This window comes from Mustela nivalis (genome assembly GCF_964662115.1).
Source record: "Mustela nivalis genome assembly, chromosome: 11".
Lineage (NCBI taxonomy): Eukaryota > Metazoa > Chordata > Mammalia > Carnivora > Mustelidae > Mustela > Mustela nivalis.
In genome coordinates, this window is record NC_139030.1 from 72,447,940 (window position 1) to 72,468,602 (window position 20,663).

A 20,663-nucleotide genomic window follows, 5' to 3' on the forward strand; every position below is an offset into this window, starting at 1 on the left:
GAGCTGTGATCAGCTTCTCGTGCCGCCCGCATGGGCACACAAACCTGGGCAGAGATTTGGTATACTCCAAATCCAGAACATTCTGGATGGAAGGCTTCTCAATGAAGTAAGCATATCTAATACGTCAATGTCATTCACATTCAACAACAACCAAGATCCCTTTTTCCAGCTGCAGGGTCCCTGGCAGAGTTCCAGTTCCAGAAAGAACTCCAGTGTGGCCAGACAGTGAGAAAGCGAGGCTTCCATCATTCACGCCCTTTCTGAAACAAACGGATTCTCCTGCTGCTACGAGACTCACCCAGGCCAGGGGACGGGAAGTGGGAGTCAGTGCCCCGGCCTCCCCACGAGGCAAGGACGTGGCCACCTGCCTGGTTCCAGGAAGGCGGGAGTGGACAGCCCCTGGGAAGCAAAGATTGTAGGGGAGGAGGTATGGGGTTCCCAAACACACAGTGGCACCTGCCCAGTTCCTTCTGCAGCCAGAGGCTCCAATGCACGTCTACTCAGGCTCACCTGGGGGCCCTACCCTGACCTGAGTCACACATGAGAGGACAGGCAGGTGGCCTGTCCTTGAAAGTAGAGAGAAAGGATCATGGATGGTCTTTCCCCCATCCAAGACACATTGGGCACAAGCCTCACTGTGGGGAATGAGACTTTGCAGATGAGGAAAGGGATGTCCTTTGGTGTGCTCATGCATGCTTCTACCCTGTAAAATGGTGTATTTTTAAAACTGTATGCACTGCCATGAAATTTCAATAGAGTAAAATGTGTTAAACAATCAAAGAAGGGGGGTTCATCAGAGACCACCGTTTAAGTCATTCCACTAAGTAGAATTTTTATCTGAAGTATGAACATTCAAGAAAAATGCCTTCATGCTCATCAAAATATAAGGGTCCCTTGAAAAGAAACCACAGCCCCAAATGTGATGGAACAGACCAAAAACAGCACATGGGAAAACAGCAAAAGCCACATAACAACAGCACAGCACTGCGTGGGGAAGAACCAGCATCCATGACTTGGGGGTGCCCACGCTGACTACACTGGACGCCGAACTGAGCGCAGGAGGAGCCCAAGCACTGGCAGAAAACCAGGGGCCCAGACCCTGTCACCAGCGACCCCCAAGAATGCGTGCAGATTCACTCCACGAGGCGATTGTGGGAGGTCAGGTTAGCCTGTCCCTCAACAGCTGGCCTCATCAATAGTCCCTAACCCCAACAAAGATGCAGAAAGGCCAAGAAAAGAGCTCAGGCCTCCTCAGTGGAATCCAAAGGACTATGGCTAAAATCCACGCTCAGACACCGAGGAACAGACGCAACACCAGCACAGCCCAGGCACAGGTCCCAGGGAAGACGTCAGAAAGACCCAGGACCACCTCTCCCCCTACCCCTGTCCAGATGGTACTTTTCCTAGCATCTGTATACATTCTCCATCCATCAGATACACGGGCTTCTCTTCAACTCCCAGCTAGAAGCCTGTGTGTCTGAACTCCGTACACCTTCATGTCCATGTGGATAACGAAAAAGCGGACCTTTCCCTGAGGTGACCACCACGAGGCTTTGAGGACAGGGTTGCAAGACCCTGCAGAATGACGGCCAAGCCCCCAGAGAGCCCCAGAACGCCAGCCTTCCGTGCTCTTCGGAATGGTTACACGGTCTCCAGGACAAGAGTTAAATACTAGAACAGGTGTTACAGGGAACATGAGAAGCTACTCAGGACTGCTTCTAAGAACACATCTAAGGGACAAAACAGGGTGAAATGTGTAACTTAAACAAAAGGATAAAATGAAACAGAATCAATGGCACACAGAACGAGGAGGGAGGGAACACTACAGTGCGAAGTCAAGCCTGTCCTCTCTCTTCAAACAAGACAAGCGCTGCCATGAAGGAAACGTATAGTTACCTGCATCCATATCTGCAAAGAATGGAACAGCCAGTAAGAAAAAGAAGGAACCAGAAATTCAGTGTCTCAGAGTTGGATTGTAAAAGGTTACATGGAGAGAAAATATCATTCAGAAAGCCGCCTGTGAACTCTACATTGATTAAAGACACAGGGACTGCGTGGCTTCCTACTGCTACCATAATTTCACTTAAAGCAAAAAATAAAATATGAATATGTTAACTGAAGAAGCAAAACCCTAATGGCAAAAGAAATCTCTTACTCTCATGCAAAATGATTCTTACATGTTCATAATACAATATATGGGGGGATGTACTCAAACATGTGGTGGTCATGTGAGAGGCTCTGATCCAGGACCACGTAACAGCACATACAAGTTACGGGAAAACTCAATACCCAGATCAGAGGAATGTCCGAGCAGTATTTAAAGGGGGCGACACTGGACTGACATTTGAAACGCCAGGACTATTACATAAGAAATAAATTCAACAGCATTTCAAGACTCTACTCTACCACTCTAAATGCCAAAGTAAGTATAATCGGTTAGCTAAAAACACTATGGAAGAAACAACATACCTAAGGATCTTTACTGCTTGGCATTTTACTCTTTTTCGACATGTGATGATGCATCATCGTCACGATTCAGAGTATGCTACGGGAAAATCTAATAAACTAAACGCTCTGGAGCTTGAGACAGCCTGGCAGACAGCATACCTTCGGGAGACTCCTCCTGGACGTACGTGCCGGTCAGATACCGGTGCACCAGGGCCGACTTGCCGCTGGCCAAATTACCCACGATGCCCTGAAACACAGAATCGGACGACTGTTCATTATCATTCTGTCACTCTACTCGTCAATCTGCAAACAGAGAGAGGTGAGCATGTATAGTAAGTCAAAGCCTGATCACACCCAAGCAACCACAGGAAGTACCAAACCTGGCTCGTCAAACTCTCCTGAAGTCGAAGGGCTTCCTGAGCCCAGCTGCCCATCTCCTGTCCTCACCAGTCTCGCAGGCTCTGAGAACGTCAGCGCCGTCTGAGCACACGCTGGTTGTGGTCATGCTAGCACCGTGGGCAGCGGCACCACCGGCAGTGCGCACAGTGAGTCAGCCCATCGACACTGACCGCACACCCTCACCATCCTGAGCGAGGTCCATGGGGGTTCCATGGGGCCTGGCGCAGTCTGGACTCATATAGGAATGAGAAGGGTGTTCTGGTATGTTCCACCAAGACTACGGCATTGGTCCCAGAGCCCAGAGAGAGATCAACTAAAAAGAGCCACATGGAGGATGAACCATGGGGGCTGCAGGGGCTGAAAGGGGGGCTGGGAGCAGGGCGCGGAGGACAGGGAGAAGCCTTCTTCTCTGGAGCATGGGTCTGGGCGGCGGGACCAGGACACAGGGCAGAGAGGGGCCCGCAGTGAAGGCGGCAAAGGTGTCTGGACTGGGTTAAAATGCCCATCCAGAGCGAGGAGGACCAAGGCTCCAGCCAGAACCAGCTGCGTCTTACTCCCAGTGGGCAGTGTCCCCCGTGCAGCGCCTTCTTCAGGAAAAGCTCTCTTACCACAGCGCTGACACATGGACCTGAGGGCGGCTGGACCCTCCCTGCGGGGGACCCTTGAAAACCTTCCTTCGCCTATGCCAGGAACCTCACTTCCTCCACCTCCTCTGCAAGCCACCCAGGGAGAACCTCCTTCTGTATATTTACCTTTCCCTTCCCCACCAGAACTTTCCTCTCTGCATTCAAGATGCCCAAATCAATTCTGTAAGAAAAACAAAACAAGAGCCCTGCCTCTGGACGCAAGTCCCCTCCTATGAAAGCCAGGTCCCCTTCCCAGCAGAGCCAGGCTCTCAGCCATGCTCGTGCCCTCCCAGGCCTGTCCTCGACCCCTAAGATCTCAAGTGTTGAGCCAAGGGCTGCAAGGACGCTGCCCCTGAGGTCAGCAAGGACTATGTTTCTCGGAGCACTGGCCTTTCTCTTGCTCCTGACCCAGCCCACCACCAGAAGCTGGAGGTGAGCTATGCTTTCTTCAAACTTTCTGCTCCGGGCTTCCTCCCTGAACTTCCTCTTGGCCTACACAGGATCCTTGCAGATCTCCTAGCTTCTTCTAGATGCTTGACCCCCAGTGTGCCTGGCCACATCCCTCCTACCCCCAGTAAGCTACTGATCCCAAATCTCATTCTCCAGCCGCCACCAGGAGAACCACTAAGTTCTCTGCATGCACCCCACACCATCGCTGCTGGTACTCAGACCCCACCATGCCCAGACTTCATCACTTCCCCCAGTTTGTTCATCCATCTCTGTGGCCACACCCCACCCTGCCTCTCAAACCAGAAACATGGAAGTCATCCCAGATTCTCATCCTTTCCGGCCATGGAGCCCCTGTACTTGGGAGTACTTTCCTCGTACTCCCTGGGAGTACTCCTGGGGCAGGTCTGCTGTCCACTGGATCACAAGGGCAGATGTTAGCTGGCCTCTCTGTCTACAGGCTCCCCTCCTCACCCCTGGAGTACCAGAGAGACTCCTGGAAACTGCCTTGTCCTGAGAGGCCTTGCTGTCTCCAGACACCTGGACTTTCTCGCATCCATCACTTCCTGAAATGCTGCTCCTGCTCACGGGTCAGCAAGCAGTTCAGATGTCACCTCCTCTGAGAAGCCTTCCTAACGCACAACCTCAACTGGGCACCTCTCCTCAAACCCCGTTTCGTGCCCTCCTCATGACGCTGTCCCTTGACCTTTATCTTACCAGTATTGCTGTATGGGTCTGACCAGTGATGCTGACGAGTCTCAATGAGCAGGCTCAGGGTCACCTTGTCTCTGGGTCCCAGTGTCACCCCAGCAAGGACAGCCTCCCACCAGCCCTGGCCACACTAACGAGCCAACATGTGAACAACCAAGCACAAGTACAAACAGAGGCTTTGCTGCGGAGGCACAAAGCCAGGCAACATGGACAGATCCTAAATAAAGCCGTCTCCCTTCCCGGGGGGACTCATGTCTTCCTTTTACCTGCGGCCTCTATAATCTGAGTTTCTACCTATTAATTATTCTTTTGCTCCAGGGCACCTGCTGTTTGTCAGCTTCATGCTGAGAAAATCCAAACCAGTATGCCACAGAATTAAATTTTTAATTAAGATTAGAGCTTCTCTTTCCTGAGGAGGAAAATGCTCAGACTCCAGCACTGCTTGGCCTGTGTGTCTGCATGGGCAGCGTCCATTCCGCACACACCAATGCTCTGTGGAGAAGCGGGCCTTCAGGAGGAGAGAATCGTCAGTCCTGAGGGTAGCGGGGGAAGGCCTGAGCTCCGGTCTGCACGGCTGCCTCATAGACCGTATTATATTTAGCCCCACAGGCCTTATGCTAATCTCAAAGACTGGCAGAAACTACCAGCCAGCTGGAAGGAGGAATAAAATAAGGCACGGAAATGCTCTTCAGGCTGTAAAGCTCCACTGGGACCCGTGAGAGCTACTGGGAATAAAAAGGAGAGAATGGAACCAGCCCATCCATCGTCTACCAGCTTCGTGGGAGGCTGACGTGGGAGCAGAGTTGGGAAAATCACACATGGGCCCGCCAACGTTTGGTGGCCAGAGGCAGTCACGGTCCCCGGATTGCAGACCGTGTCCTCGGGGTGAGGCCAAGAAGCATCAGAGCTCCTGCTCGCATCCTCACGCCACACGGGGGAAAGGAGTGCTCTCTCTTTTCGGACTGCTTTCCCTGTCGTCCTCACCTCACCACTTACCTGCTATGCGTGCAGTCTGCTGAAAAGGAAGCCAAGGCTGTCTGTAAAAATCCCAGTGAACTCAGTGAAAACCCACACGTGGGCTGTGACCCGAGGCTCCCCCTACAGGCAGGACGTGGAGGGTGGCTCTTCTCGCCCAGACACCAGCACCAAGCACCCGCCGCCCAAGAGTGGTGCCCTGGTCCAAGAGCCACTGGTCACCGATGATCTCATCACGGCATGCCTTTAGAAAACATAAGGCATGGTCCTACCATCTTGAAAGAACGCGAACGCTGAGATTTCTCCTCTGACAGATTCCAGAAGATTTATCGCAAACATAAAGAGTCCACTTGAGGCTTGGGATTATGTCATGCACCCACTGCATTTGCGACAGAGTCAGGGATTCCGAAGGCGCTGACCTAAGGGGCCACCTGTCTCGGGGATGGGGTGTCAAACAATGGCAGCTCACAGGCTGCCTCGGAACAAAGGAGCGCTTTTGCAGAAGCTGAGAAGTCCTCGGCGCCGAAGGGGGACCTGCTGGGGCAGCCAGGGAGGAAGAGCCGCCCGCCCTTCCGCAGTTGGGGAGTCCATCCATCCACACTCAGGTCAGGGCCACGACACACAGCTTCCTCCGCGGAAAGCGTGCCGAACCACATTTCTGCATCAATGGGACATGGCCGACCCTTCAGCACATGTGCAAACCTCAAGACCGTTACGTTTGGGAACACAAATCCAAGCCACCTCTTCATGGACTTACCTCCCACCCCTCTGAGCATTCCTCCAAAAAATGACACGCTTCTGAAATACCCGCAGAAGACCAGTGTTCAGTAGTGAGCATCTTCAGTCATGGATGGTCTGCACATGTGGCTGGTGGCGGAACCCCTGACAAACTACCAAGCTTGGGGTCCGAATCACAGGGTTGGATACTCAACCGTCACAGACTGGAACACCGTCAGAAGGGGAGCCCCTGGTCTCCTGGGGCTCATTCAAATTCAGTTCATTAAACTTAAATGAAAGTTTCATACTCAGCTCCTCGGCCACACTGGCCGTCCTTCAAGCGCTCGGCGGCTGCGTGGGGCCAGCAGCTGGAGGCCTGGGCAGCGAGACAGAGGAGGTTCCCCGGGAGCAGGAAGCTCCGCCAGCAGTGCTGACGCAGGAACACCAGGCATAGGTTCAAGTCCCAGCTCCGCCGCTCGCTGACTGTGGCTTGCGGGGGAGTTCCCAGGACGCTGAGGGTACTTCCTCCTCCTGAAATGGGGGTAACAGCCGGACGTGGTTCACAGGCAGTGGAAGTGAGGTGCTCCTGTGACACAATCACAACCCACCATGCACAGTGGCCGTGGTTCGCCGCCTCACCACAACGCTGCGCCCACTGTTGTGCTCTGACTGCAGGACAGAAAGATGCCTCAGTGGTTTGAGTTTGAGGCCGGTAGCAACCAGTAAATCTTCCCGCAAAGCTCCTAGTAACAGTGTTGCCAACTCTGTAGCATTCATTCAACAGGCGTTTCCTTTTTTTTTTTTTTTTTAAATTATGACACCATACAGTACGGAATTAGTTTTTGATGTAGTATTCCATGATTCATTGTCTGCATATAACACCCAGTGCTCCATGAAATCGTGCTCTCCGTAATACCCATCACCAGACTCACCCAAACCCTCCCCTCTGAAACCCTCAGTGTGTTTCCCGGAGTTCAGAGTCTCTCATGCGTCGTCTCCCCCTCCAATTTCTCCCTCTTCCTTTTTCCCTTCCTTCTCCCAATGTCCTTCCTGCTATTTCTTAGGCTGCACAAGTAAGTGAAACCATAGGATAATGGACTTTCTCTGCTTGACTTATTTCACTCAGCATAATCTCCTCCAAGCCATCCATGTTGATGCAAAAGCTGGGTATTCATTCTTTCTGATGGCTGAGTAACATTTCATTGCGTGTATGGACCACATCTTCATTATCCCTTCTCAACAGGCGTTTCCTGAAGTGCCCACCTGACAGAATCATTCCTGTGCCAGGACAGCACAAAACACGAAGGAAAGAAGTGGCTGTCTCGAGGCCAGTCGTGCAGATGCTGGCTTCGGGCAGGGCCACAAGACCAGAAGACCCCATATCTCCCATGAGGAACAGAGCCTCCTGCAATGCTGCAGGGAAAGGTCAGGGTTCTGGCAGAGAAAGGTCAGGGTTCTGGCAGGAAGGGCGAGGAGAAACGGGAAGGAGGCCCCGACAAGACATGCGGTGAGGGCAGCGGGATGGGCACGTCAGACAGGACAGGAGGGCCTGATGACCACACCTGCAGATCCCAGAGTCCCTTCCCACGTCATCCTTTATTTCTTAGGTTTAAAAACGTGTTTTTTCTAGTGACCAAAGTCACATACATTCTCTTCAAAGCTGGACATTCCTTGTGGCTCCATCTCTTCTCAGAGGTGAGAAACCTGAAGTCTGGCCCCTACCCCGGGTCACCCACAAAACACCACGGAGGCTGCAGCTGGAGGTGGGGACAGGGAGGGCTACTGGCAGACGTGCCAGAGAGGCTAACAGCTACACAAACCTCGGGAGAAGGGGCTCATGCAGGGGAAAGGCTGTGTATGCACAGAGATAGGCAGGGGGCTGGGGAGAACCGAGCAGGCCTGTGTGCAAGTCACTGGTGGAAGGAAACAAGGGCGGCCTGTCTGCCTGCGTCCTACGGTCCTACGCGCCACTGGAGCAGCCCAACACACACACACACGCCACACACAAGTATACATACAAATATGCACACACATGCACACAATGTACACACATGTATACACACAATCACACACGCCACAAATATGTACATGCACATGCACACACGTATACAAACAATGCACACACGCCACACACAAGTGTACACACACATATACAGATGTCACACATAGATGCACACGTGTAAACACACGTGTACACACATATGTATGCACACACACAACTATACACACCACAGAAATACACACATATACACACATAAATACATATACATATGTACCACACACACACACACCATATACAAGCACACCTACAGACATAAATATACACACCACAAATATACACTCACGTATGTGCATTATACATGTATATATGTAAGCATACACACACCATAAATACATACCTACTTATGCATATAAATGCACACATGTGTAAGCACACATATGCACACACCATAAATATGCATATACACATACACACGTATACATGTAAACACATACATCAAATATACACATTTTGCATATAAATATACACACGCATATATGCATAGTACACGTATACATATAAGCATATACATCACACACAGATGCACGCATAAATACATACACATGTGTAAATGTGTGTGCATACATATGCATGTAAATACACACACACACACTTCTCCCAAATGTCACTGACATCATGACAAAGAACACACTTACTTAAAAGTCATACTGGTCCCTTCCTTCCACCCTAAGCCAGCAGACATGCAGTGGAGATGTGCTCAGGGGTGTGGTTGCAATAGACCCAAGTCATTTTTTTATGTAAGGCAATTTGATGCATTAAATAATCTCACTGGAAGAGTATTTAAACTTTTTAATAAAAACAAAATCTTTTATGTTATTACTATGTACCATGCTAAGTGACCAGTCACGTTTTTAAAATGATGAATTCCAAGGCGTGACAGCTCACACAGAAACCTTCCATGGCATCCCGGCAAAGGATAAAGGCAGACACATCTGTGCGTGTATGTGTGACTCTGTCTCTCTCTCACACAGGCGCACAGACACAAGAGAGAAAATGGCGGACGGACCCTGCCTGGCATGAACAGGGCCATGCTGGTGGGCTGGCTGACATGGCCATCCTGGGCATACTCGGGGCTCCGGTCCCAAACTGTCAGCTACACCTGGTCCTTCCCAGGCATACACCCACGTCAAGGCCCCAGGGACAGCCAGGCCCTCTCGAATGCAGGCCTGGGCATGCACGCAGGCCACCTCCCACCCCGTACAGAGGCCCAGCTCCTGCAGGGCAGGAACCACAACCACAGAGGCCAGAAGAACCACTTACCACTTTGAGCTCTGGCACAGATCGACTTAACGTCCATTCCTGGCTATTCACAAAGGCATCTGTAAAACAGGACGTAAAGCAAAGTCAGACACCACAACTCACTTCAGTGCAGTCAGAATGCCCCAGAGTGCCACTTTCCAGACCAGGAAAACACCAAGGATGGTGGAGACCCCCCCATCCTCATGTTCCTCCTACCCCATTCCTATCCCAAGTCTGGGTCTGTCTCCTAAACCAGGACGTACACTCCATCCAGCAACACCAAGGGGCCTCGGGAACTCCATGTCCCTACCTCAGACATCCCCGCCTGAGCCCCACCAGCCCGCGTTGTCCAGGGGGTGAGCTAGGAGCCTCGTGATCCTGCACATTTGCAGGCAGGATGATCAAGGAGGCCCCTGGCTTCCTGGGAACTGACCCCGTAGCTGTCAGTCAGCTTCTGGTTTCTCAGTTTGTTGCTAAGAGAGTCTTATCTGAAATTCCACCAACAAAGTCACAGAGGGAATGAGTTTTGAAAATCCCAATGTTCCCCATACAACAGCCACTTATGGTTCAGGAGACTTAGTGGAGCTCTGATGCTCACACACACATGGTACACTGAAGATGCGGTCAGGACTGGAAGACCTGCCAGAAAGATGGGGGAGGGGCGCCCAGCCACCTTGAGGTGCTCTGCAGAGCCCAGCCCCATCCCAGCCAGCAGGCTCGTGGTACCCACCCTTCCCAGACAGCCGTCTCTGCCGCTCATCTCGTATGTGTGGGTCAGGTGGACCCACCCAATTCAGATGACCCCACGACCCAACTCCCCACACCTCCCGCTCACCTCTTCTCATCAGGGAGACCCCACAACACCGCCAGTACTAGGCACTTAGGAACAGATGGAGCCGAGCTCACAAAGACATGGTCACCTGCTCCCACTACAACCAGCCCAGGGCCAACACTTCTCATTCCAAATGGGATTCCCTTTCTATCTCTTTCCCACAAATTCAGAAATTTCATCACTCCGCGTTATGTCCAAGAAGAAGTGAAGTGATTCACAGAAGTCAAGGAATGCCCATCATTTACAAAGAAATACATGATGTTCTAGATCACAGGGGCAGGAATGGAAGCAAAGGGCATGACCGTTCAGTTCCACTGGGGCCATCCCGTGGAAGGACGAATAACATATGTGAAGGAAGCAAGGCGAGCACGATCCACGGGGATGCAGAAATGAGCTCCTGGGCCCTATAGAGGGGCATGGGAGGTGCCCAGCACAGAGGACTCACTGCTTAGGACGGGTCAGGGGTTTGGGAGGAGACAGAAGGCTGTTAGCAGCCGGGGCAGAGGCACAGCTGATGCGGACATGTCTGGTCACCTTGAAACCTTGGCTGCAGAAGAGACTGGTGCTGAATGTCAAAGAGTCTGTGCTCTGGGGCACCGAGGGGCTGGCTGGCGGGTGGAGCTGGTGAGCAAAGGGGCGTCGGCAGGAACGCAGGAAGAAAGACCTTCATGAAAGTAAAGACTGAGAGCAGCTTTTGCCCCCCACTGAAGCCAGCAGGCTGGGGGCTGTCGGGCGCACCCGCTCTTCAGTGAGCCCAGCAGCCCCTGCTTTGCCACAGATAAGATGTCACCTGTAAACAGTAAACAGGGACGCTGTGAGCAGGGGGCCTGAGCCCCGGTAGGAACGGGGCAATGGTAACAAACATCCTTCCTAGTGAACGGCACTGCGAATTAAGTCGCCAAAACACTTATTTTCTGTCACCAACGGCTCTCTTGGAGAAAAAATGGGAACGTGGCCTTATATGATCTGCAGGGTGACCCAAGTGACCCAGGGAAGTCAGACACTGCGTCGCTTCTACCACGAATTTTGGGTTTTGGCCTACCTGTATTTTTTTTAAAGATTTTACTTACTCATTTGTCAGACAGAGAGAGCATGCGAGCACAAGCAGGAGGAGCAGCAGGCAGAGGTAGAGTGAGAAGCAGGCTTCCCGCTGAGCAGGGAGCCCAATACGGGACTCCATCCCAAGACCACGGGATCATGACCTGAGCCAAAGCCAGACGCTTAACCCACAGAGCCCCCCAGGCGTCCCAAAACTGTATTTTTTCCCAATCAACTGTCATCAGTTCTAACAGTCTCTTTAGGCAATAAAATAAAAGAAAGGGGGTCTGTGGCCAGACTGTTTTCCCAAGATGGGGGAGACGGCTTGAGACTTGTGCATACAGATACTACTACTGAGGTTCATTCCCATCTGGGTCTCCCGCACTCCTGCTGAATATAGAGGTCACTGAATGGTCAGCGTGTCTATGGACAGTGGCTTCGGGGCTGGAGAATGGAAAATGCTGGTCCTGGCAATGCCTGGGTGCCTGCGATCCGCCTGGTTCCCTCATGGGGAGCAGTGCCTGTGGCACTGTGGTCAGCCCTCCTCGGCACCCCTAAACTCCTGCTCATCCTTCTGAGGGCGAGCAGGACTCCGGACTTTCCAGCTGAGCCCACACTGCTGGTGTGGTGGAACCTGGGGATCACACAGACACTGAGTTGAAAATCCCCTGCCTCCCCCCTCCTCCTGGGAGGCCCCCCTCCTTTAAGGAAAGCGCACAGAGGCCAGCGGTGTCCTAGGACCTGCGTCCATCTAGCTGCCTCCTCCTGGGTACTGGGCTGGCCCACCAGGTCTGCAGGCTGAGTCCAACTCCAGCTCAGACAACGTCGAAATGTAAACAAGAGGCTCCACCCACATGGCAGAGAAGGGAACCCTCATTTGTAGCTGCCCCGCTCTCCTGGTCCCAACAGCAGCCTGCCTCGATGGCCTGACTGCAGCCCCGGATTACAGCACAACAGCACACACCCCACTGGGGCTGAAACACACAGACAGACGGACCCTCTCCAGGGGATGCACAAAGACCCTCAGTGGGTCTCAGGGGAGCATCCTCAGCAGTTGCCCAAAGTCCTTCCTTGTTCTTTTAGAAGAGACACAGCTACAGAAAACTCAATCTCAGAGAAAAGTTCCTCTTCCCAGAGTACAAGCTGCTTTTCTAAGAAAAGCACTAGAGAAAAGCAAAGGGACAGGGAGGCTGTTTTTCCAGAACCCTCCCTTCCAGGGCCACCCCCGGCCACACACTGAGACAAGACTCTGGACCCCAAGGAATGCAAACACCCACTAATGCTGACAGGTAGGAGGACGGACCTAAGGTCGGGGCCTGGGAGCACAGGAAGAAACAAGAAGAAAACAAAAGCGAGTCTATCCAATTTAATTTTATTTTTACTCTAAGAGAAGAATGGTATTGTTTCCCTTGCCTGTGTGTTCTTGAAATTCGTTGTGACTCCTAATTCCCTTTATTCTCCACTTGCTACTAATACTAATTGAGGAACTTGGCTCTAGGTTTGCCCTCAAAAATATTCATGTGTGAACCACAAGGGTACCCAGGAAATTTAAGGCCCTCATTACACGACACACAAAAAACACGCTCGAGCCTGTAAGCCAGAAATGTTCCTCTTTGGCAACCCCCGACCCCCACCACGTGCCAAAGAGCAGAAGTGGAGGCATGACAGGACACGGACGGGTCGATGGGGGTGCGGCGATCATCTGCCTCCCAGCGGTGGGAACACACATGAAGACAGGCCCAGCAAACACACGGACGTCAGAAAACCTGTTCCTGCCTCCGTGCCCTTGTATTCTCTATCATTCCAGCACGACTCGTCCACGCTCTTGATGTATTAAAGGCAGAAATTCAAGTCTTGAAGCTGGCAGAATTTTGCAAACTAGCTGAAAATTACACCTTGTCCTTCAGCATTAATCTCCGAGTTAATTTAAATGCAGGGTATGAGCATTAACCTCTTGGTCCCAGCAACAACCAGGAATGCCAGGGGTAAGATCGACCAATGAAAGGACCTCTTCATTATGTCCCCTTTCTGCCCGGCCTGCACCAACCACGTATACTCTGACATCAGAAAAGCATCAAGGGGTACCTGTGTGGCTCAGTGGGTTAAAGCCTCTGCCTTTGGCTCAGGTCATGATCCCAGGACCCTGGATGGAGCCCCACATCGGGCTCTCTGCTCAGCAGGGAGCCTGCTTCCCCCTCTCTCTCCCTGCCTCTCTGCCTGCTTGTGATCTCTGTCTGTCAAATAAATAAATAAATGAATCTTAAAAAAGAAAGAAAGAAAGAAAAGCATTGAGCTGGAGAGTAACTTCCTCCTGAAAATAAGCGCTCTCTAAGAATAAACACTCAAATCCACTGACATAACAGTAAATCTCAGTTAAAATAATTGAGGATAATCTTATTAGCATATCCGGTCGGGGAAGCTAAAGTTAGAAAGGGATGTATTTTGTCTTCTCCTGGTCCTCTTACCCCCTCACCCCAAACACCTGTGGGAAGGACTTTCCCAGGAGCACAGAAATTATGAGTACAAACACATGTCTTCTTTACAAAATGCAATTAAATTTCTTTGCTATCCAGGCAAACAGTGCAATTTTTCCATCACAACTAATTTGGTTTGGAGACAAATAATTTCAGTAATTTAAAAAAAAAAAAAAAAAAAAAGAACGAGAGAAAGAAAAGAAAGAAAATTGCCCAGAGTACATGTGACTTCAGCATCGTCTGTTTAATGAGCAGAAGTAAGTCCATACATACATACCGAATGGAGCACACAGAGAAAACAGAGGAGAGAGCTGCACTCGTGTTTTGTGACTGAGCATGTGACCCTGAAGATGGTCTCCAGAGCATGCACAACCCCTGTGCTTGGTAAACACCACAGCAGTTGGTGGCTGGGTTTTCCCTGCTCCTGGGAGCACCAAGCAAATGTCACATCTACACCAGCAGATTCTAAATCCCTCCCTCTTTCCTTTCTGTGCTCCTCCAAGTTTACTCCCCACCACACTTTGTCTCAGACCCCTCAGCCCAGACTAATCCTAGAAATTCAGGATCTTGACAAGAAATACAAGTTGGTGAGGATGTGGAGAAAGGGGAACCGTTCAGGCACTGTTGCTGGGAAAATGCACTGATGCAGCTACTGTGGAAAACAGTATGAAGGTTCCTCAAAAAATCAAAAATCAAAATACTGTATGATCCAGTAATTCCACTACAGGTTATTTCCCTAAAGAAAATGAAAACACTAATTCAAAATGACACATGCACCCCTGTGGTTACTGTGGCATTATTTACAAGACCCAAGACAGGGACACAACCCAAGTCGTGAGGAACTCAGTGCCAGAGCCTCAGAGTCCTGGCTGGTGGTGTCCTCAACCTTGGGTGACTTTGTGAGTCTGACCCTCAGTGTCCTCACCGGTAAAATGGAAGTATTTCCCTCCCACGGATTCCACGAGGACCTGCAGCCGTGACGGAGACTGTGCCTGGCGACAGGCCAGACTACCTGCAGCGGGACCCCCCAGCTGCCTTTGGAGGTGTGATGAAGAACATTCGGGTGTCCCCTTTCTGGGGTAGACACAGGCTACCTACCCTGGGCCCACAAGGGACAGTGAGCCATAGGGGAGCCCGAAGTGACATGTGGCTAAAAAAGCACTGGGCAAGCAACCACACCCCAGTTCTCCTAGGGCAAAGAAACCTGTAAGGCTCAAGTGAGTAACACCAGCTAAAAGTATCGTCAGTTGGTTTCAATCTCAGTTTATATTATATTCAACCAGGTGTAACTGATGTTTTGTAGGTCAAAGGTGGCTGAAAGATGACAGTTTCCTATGGTTTAACCTATAGCACATGAGAATGCAAAGGCAAAAATCATATCCACATGGAGTGATTACTGATATAGAGCAGGAATGCTGCAGAATTCTAAAATCCTGAAAATACCCCTAATCAAAGGAACAGAGCAAGAGAACTAATAAGCTTAAACCAAGAAGAGCTCTTCCAGGGGACTAGAAAGGCAACAAGGCCCCACCTCCTGGATCCCCACCTCCCCAGATTCTGGCTACCCAAGGACCAGGGAGGCCAGCCCAGCTTCCACAGAGGCTCCAGTTCCTCTCCTGGCCCCGAGCCCTTCCTCGGGGAGCAGAGCCTGCAACCAGAGGTTCACCAGCGATCTCATTAGACAGCCGCATCTCACTCCCTCATCTCTCACTACATTAAACCCCCATCCTTTGGCTGGTGGGCTCAATCCCCAGCAGAGCCATGGACTCTGATTTCTTCTTCCTAATTGCCAACCAGAAGCACAGCATGCGGCCACAATTAGAACGACTTTACAGTCTCGCCTCCCCTCTGCGATCCCATTTGGCTCCAGTGACCACAAATAGAGGTTCTAAGCAAAACTCGTGAAATTATATACAACGGTTTAAAAAAAGGAACCTGAAATTGCAGGTGAAAATTTTAAAACAATGTATTATCTCATGGACTGAGATGCTAATTTAAAAACCTTAAATTTCACAAGGATTTTATTAAAAAAACAAAACAACTATTCTTTTTAGCAAGAGAAAAGCGAAGGAGCATGCACACATAATCCCAAAATATAAACGGAAGCAATGGGGAAAAGCAAGCGCACCCACAGGGAACAGGCAACATGGCTCCTACTGCAGCCTCATTTCTGTGCTGAGAAAGGAAATGCACATCCTTAATAAAATAAGGAAATCCATTTCAACGCAGCAGGAGAGAGCCCCACTGCAAACTGGTTAATACGTTGATGAGTCACAAAAGGAGGACTTAAGCTCACGGGCACCACCTGCCACCGTGTGACTTCGTTTCTCATTAGAAAATCTTTGGATCTCAATAATAAATGGAATAAAGCATAAGCCGCCGGGATACCAGACTCATGTCAGGGGTCCCTGGAAGTCCACATTGCTTCTCAGTGGCCTCAAAAATCCGCACACAAGACAGTCCCCCCCACCCCCGCCACCCTCCCCATTCCTAAGCCACTCCCAATGCAAATGACAACAGGGGCCACCAAGATGCCCCAATCCCACCACCAGACTCATGCCAGCATTGCAACCTCCAGCATGCCCCCCGAGGGGCCCCAACAGGACCCAGAACCCTTCGCTGCACTGCTCGGAGTGAGTTGGACCCTTTCCTCTCTCCCCTAAGGAGCCCCCAAGGCAAAATGCTGCCTGGCCAGATGAACTCTGGGGAATCCGCAAGGTTCTCACTTTCCAGAGGATGATGGCTCCCTTCCCTACACTGTCCTCAATGGTGTTCCCGAGTAGCTGCCGCGCACCTGGTTCCCAAACCCCAAGAACACCAGTGCCATGGCACGACTGGGAACAACGGCTTGGAACACTGTGTTCGACGGTCAGAAAAGGAAAGGCTGTGGGGATCTGGGGATAAGAAAGCAGAGAAAGAAGTCTACTTTCCTTCTTCTAACAGGGAAAGAGATGGCCACCTAGAGCCTCAAGGACAGCAGGAGAACCAGCTAGGAAGAGCTCCTTGGTGCGGCTCCAGGCCTTTGAAGACCTGCGTTTCCTTCCGAAGGACACCCGTTTCTGTGCTCCGGCCACCTCCCATGGTTTATTTGTGAACAAGAGCAGGTGTCTTTTTGGGACAGCACTGGGCCCCCAGCTCTTGTTAACCTGAGACACAGAACACAAGAATGCCACACACGCAGAAACGGGCCCCCAAGCCTCTCAACACAGACGTCCCCAGAACAACCACCCGCGCGCAGGCCCCAGAAATACCTACGGCTGCTCCCTTGCCTTTTTTTTTGTTTTTAAAGATTCCATTTATTTATTTGACAGAGAGAGATCACAAGTAGGCATAGAGGCAGGCAGAGAGAGAGAGAGAGGAGGAAGCAGGCTCCCTGCTGAGCAGAGTGCCCGATGCGGGACTCGATCCCAGGATCCTGAGATCATGACCTGAGCCGAAGGCAGCGGCTTAACCCACTGAGCCACCCAGGTGCCCGCTCCCTTGCCTTTTCTGGAAAAACATCACACTCTGGGTTTGCTGACTTCACCAGGGTCTCACGTACAGCTCTAACTCCCCAACCCCGACAGTGTCAGGGCAAGTTTAGACAGCATCACTAGGAGCGAATCTTTGCAGGACAAGCAGGCCTCACAAGGCCTTGTCTGTTCCCCTGTCGGCAGAGAAGGAAGGGTGTTCCTTGCAGGTGGTTAAGGCACTGTCCAGAAAACAGAAACCGCTTCCAAAGCTGGGCTCTGAATTACGCCAACCCCTGTGGTAGCAGAATGCAATCAGGACGTGGCTGTCCACCTTCCAGAGCCTATATCGCAGCTGTAAAGAGGAAATTCTGGCCAGGAGATGCTCCAGGGGTTTTAAAAAGGAGAGACTCAACTAAGTATTTGGGGATCCTCTTTAACCAGTGGGAATTCAAAAGGGTCACAAAACTTTCAGGAAAAAAAAAAAAATACCTCCAACTTCCAGTATCTATCAGGCAGCAAGCCAAACTGTTATGAAAAGTCAGCCTCTATCTCCCCAGCTACACCAGCCGCTGCCACCCCAAACCTTCTCTTCCATTTCAGGCTTTCTACACCGAGACAACCCCAAACCAAAGACTCTGCCCAAGTCTGTAGGAGGTCTCCTGGTCTTGCTTGCCCTGGGCCCCAACCCACTGGACTCCACCTGTCCCCCTCCCGGGCAGTAAAACCACAGGCCTAGGAGACCTCCAGTTTGAGTGCGGGGCTCTCTGGGACACCTTGCCGAACCAGACTTTTTTTCTTGTTTCATTCCCACGCGAACCAGGAGTCAGAGCCTGTGGGATGCCCACAAGGTCCAGGCTGCCAACATCTGCCGCACGGCCCCCAGACCAGCCGCAGGCACAGGCCTCCCTCCCACTCCTCTCTATGGCCATGGCCGCCCCAGGGTCTCAGCACAGGGAGGCTCCAAACGGGCCTTCAGGAGGACTGGTGGCTGCCTGGGCCTCAGGGAACAGCTTCTGTAATGTGGAAGATTAACAAGGACTTGAAGTGTGTGGCTGGTGTGATGAAGAGTTTACAAAGAGGAAACCCTGCGCAGTGGGTTGCGGCAGGAAGAACCCCTGACAGAGGGACCCTACGGACCCCCGGGCCCTGGCAAATGCGCCAGCCACCGCCAAGGACACACAGTCTCGTGCAGGGGCAACTGGTACTTCTAAGCAGCAGCAGCACCTCGTCTCTCAGACTAGTGAGGACCTCAGATTTTATGAGACTTAAAACTATGAAAAACTCTTTTAAGGATTCTTTAAAACATTTTAACACCTAAAATGAACCTGCAGGGTCCTTGAAAAGGAAGATGTTGAAATAAGGACATTTTTTAAAAATATTCTCTTTTAAAGATTTCATTTATTTGACAGACAGAGATCACCAGTAGGCAGAGAGGCAGGCAGAGAGAGAGGGGGAAGCAGGCTCCCTGATGAGCCGAGAGCCCGATGCAGGGCTCGATCCCAGGACCCTGGGATCATGACCTGAGCTGAAGGTAGATGCTCAACGACTGAGCCACCCAGGCACCCTGAAATAAGGATATTTTATGAAATGGTAGGAGTCAGAAATTACGAGATAAAACAGAATTGGTAGGTTACATTCACAGCCATTTTTCTGAGATCGTTCACAGCTGTTTGTCTTACGGAGGTTTCTGCTGTGGACCCAAGTATGACAAGGGACTCTCCACGCACGGCTTAGGTGCCGAGGGTGGTAACAACCATGGTCTGTGGAAGTTAAGACAAAGCTGAAATAAGCAAAGCTGCCCCTGGTTAAATCAAATGCTGAGGAAACAGGAGGACAGGCCCCAAGACTGTTAACTCGTATGCAGAATTCTTACACCAAGTGGTCTGAATTCGGTAAAGAATTGTACACAGTAACATTTTAAAATTCATGGTGCACGTGATATTTATGACAAGGGACAGCTTGATGACAGAGGACAATGAACCCAGAAGATAACAGAGGAGGAGCCGTCAGACTTCACCAGCCAGGGGACTGCCGGCAGCAGAGCGGGGGGCCTGGGGTCCTGCTGCCCCAGATCAGGGAGAAAGATGCAGAGAGGCCACACCCCGTCTGTCACCACTGCTCGCAGAGACACATCACTCCCTCTGGGGCTGCGAGGAATCCCAGGGGTTGGCCTGCCTCTGCGGCAACTCCGTGGGGACGAACTCCCGGAGTGGGGCTGGGGGATGGCTGAGCTGCGGGGATGCTCTGCACCCGAGAGCTGGGCAATTTCAGCAAGTCATTTCAGTTCTTTGGGCCTCAATCCCATTGCCAGGGGCCCCCGGCTGTCACACCCTGGAGTCTTCTCTTCCAGGAACAGCATCCATGTGGGCACACAGCCGTGCACGCTCGGGGCTGTCCCCAGCTGCTCTCACCGACACAGGCCCTCACTGAACCCCAGGGACGCTTCACAGACCCCCGATCCTTCACGCGGCCTCATCATGGCCTTTGGCTAAAATAACCTTCAACTTAATTTTGATAAAACCAAGTCAAAACAAACTGAGAAGAAGAAAAGAAAAGGAAGTATCACTTTGTAGGGTGGGGACAGGGCTCATCTGGAGAGTTTGCCTGACTGATTCCTCCCTCAACAGGGACTCCACCTGTAGCCCACGTACAGGGAATGCACAGCAAGATCCCAGTGTCACGACCAAGTCTGTGGCTGTGCTACACGTCAGCTCATGATGCCCGCCAATGGGACTGGGGACCCAGCAGCACGTGGGCTGTGCCGGCAGCAAGCATGGGTCCACCACTCCTCTCCGCGGGCCTTGTCCCGGCCTCTCATCCAGGACCACGCCGGCAGCCACAGAACATGGAAGCCCGAGGGTTACCCCCCTCGTCATGCTCAATGCCCACCGAGCAGCCCACGACCCTGTGGGACTCCTAGGACCCCCTCAGTCACTGATGATCGGGGTCAGTACAGGTCATGGGCCAGAATTATAAACGGGAAAGCAAAATAAGTGTGCCAACTCCCTCCTCATTGTCACGGGAGTGCTCACCACTGCACTGCCCATCCTGGGCCCCAGGGCACACTCCTTCTCGACCCCCCTCAGTTCTCAGCAGAAAGTGACAAGAGCACAAAGTCCACACAGAGGGGATGGTGACAGTCACGGGCATCATCGGCATCTCAGGCTGACAATGCCATGTGGCGTCTACAAGCATCCACCTCACTCCACTAGGAAGCCCCCTGGGAAGGACAGTCGCTACCCT

The 20,663-nt window shown here is 51.6% G+C and overlaps 1 protein-coding gene across 10 annotated transcripts in view; it reads right to left on the reverse strand.

Annotated features, from left to right (window-relative positions):
* AGAP1 (ArfGAP with GTPase domain, ankyrin repeat and PH domain 1) overlaps nucleotides 1–20,663 on the reverse strand; it is a 504,744-nt gene that overhangs the window by 324,889 nt on the left and 159,192 nt on the right. For all 10 annotated transcript variants that reach the window (XM_082689783.1, XM_082689785.1, XM_082689777.1 and 7 more), the window contains exons 2-3: nucleotides 9,646–9,704; nucleotides 2,608–2,695 (exon numbers count right to left, since the gene is read on the reverse strand). In XM_082689783.1, coding sequence (XP_082545909.1) covers nucleotides 2,608–2,695; nucleotides 9,646–9,704 — 147 coding nt within the window. The remainder of the gene's footprint in view (nucleotides 1–2,607; nucleotides 2,696–9,645; nucleotides 9,705–20,663) is intronic.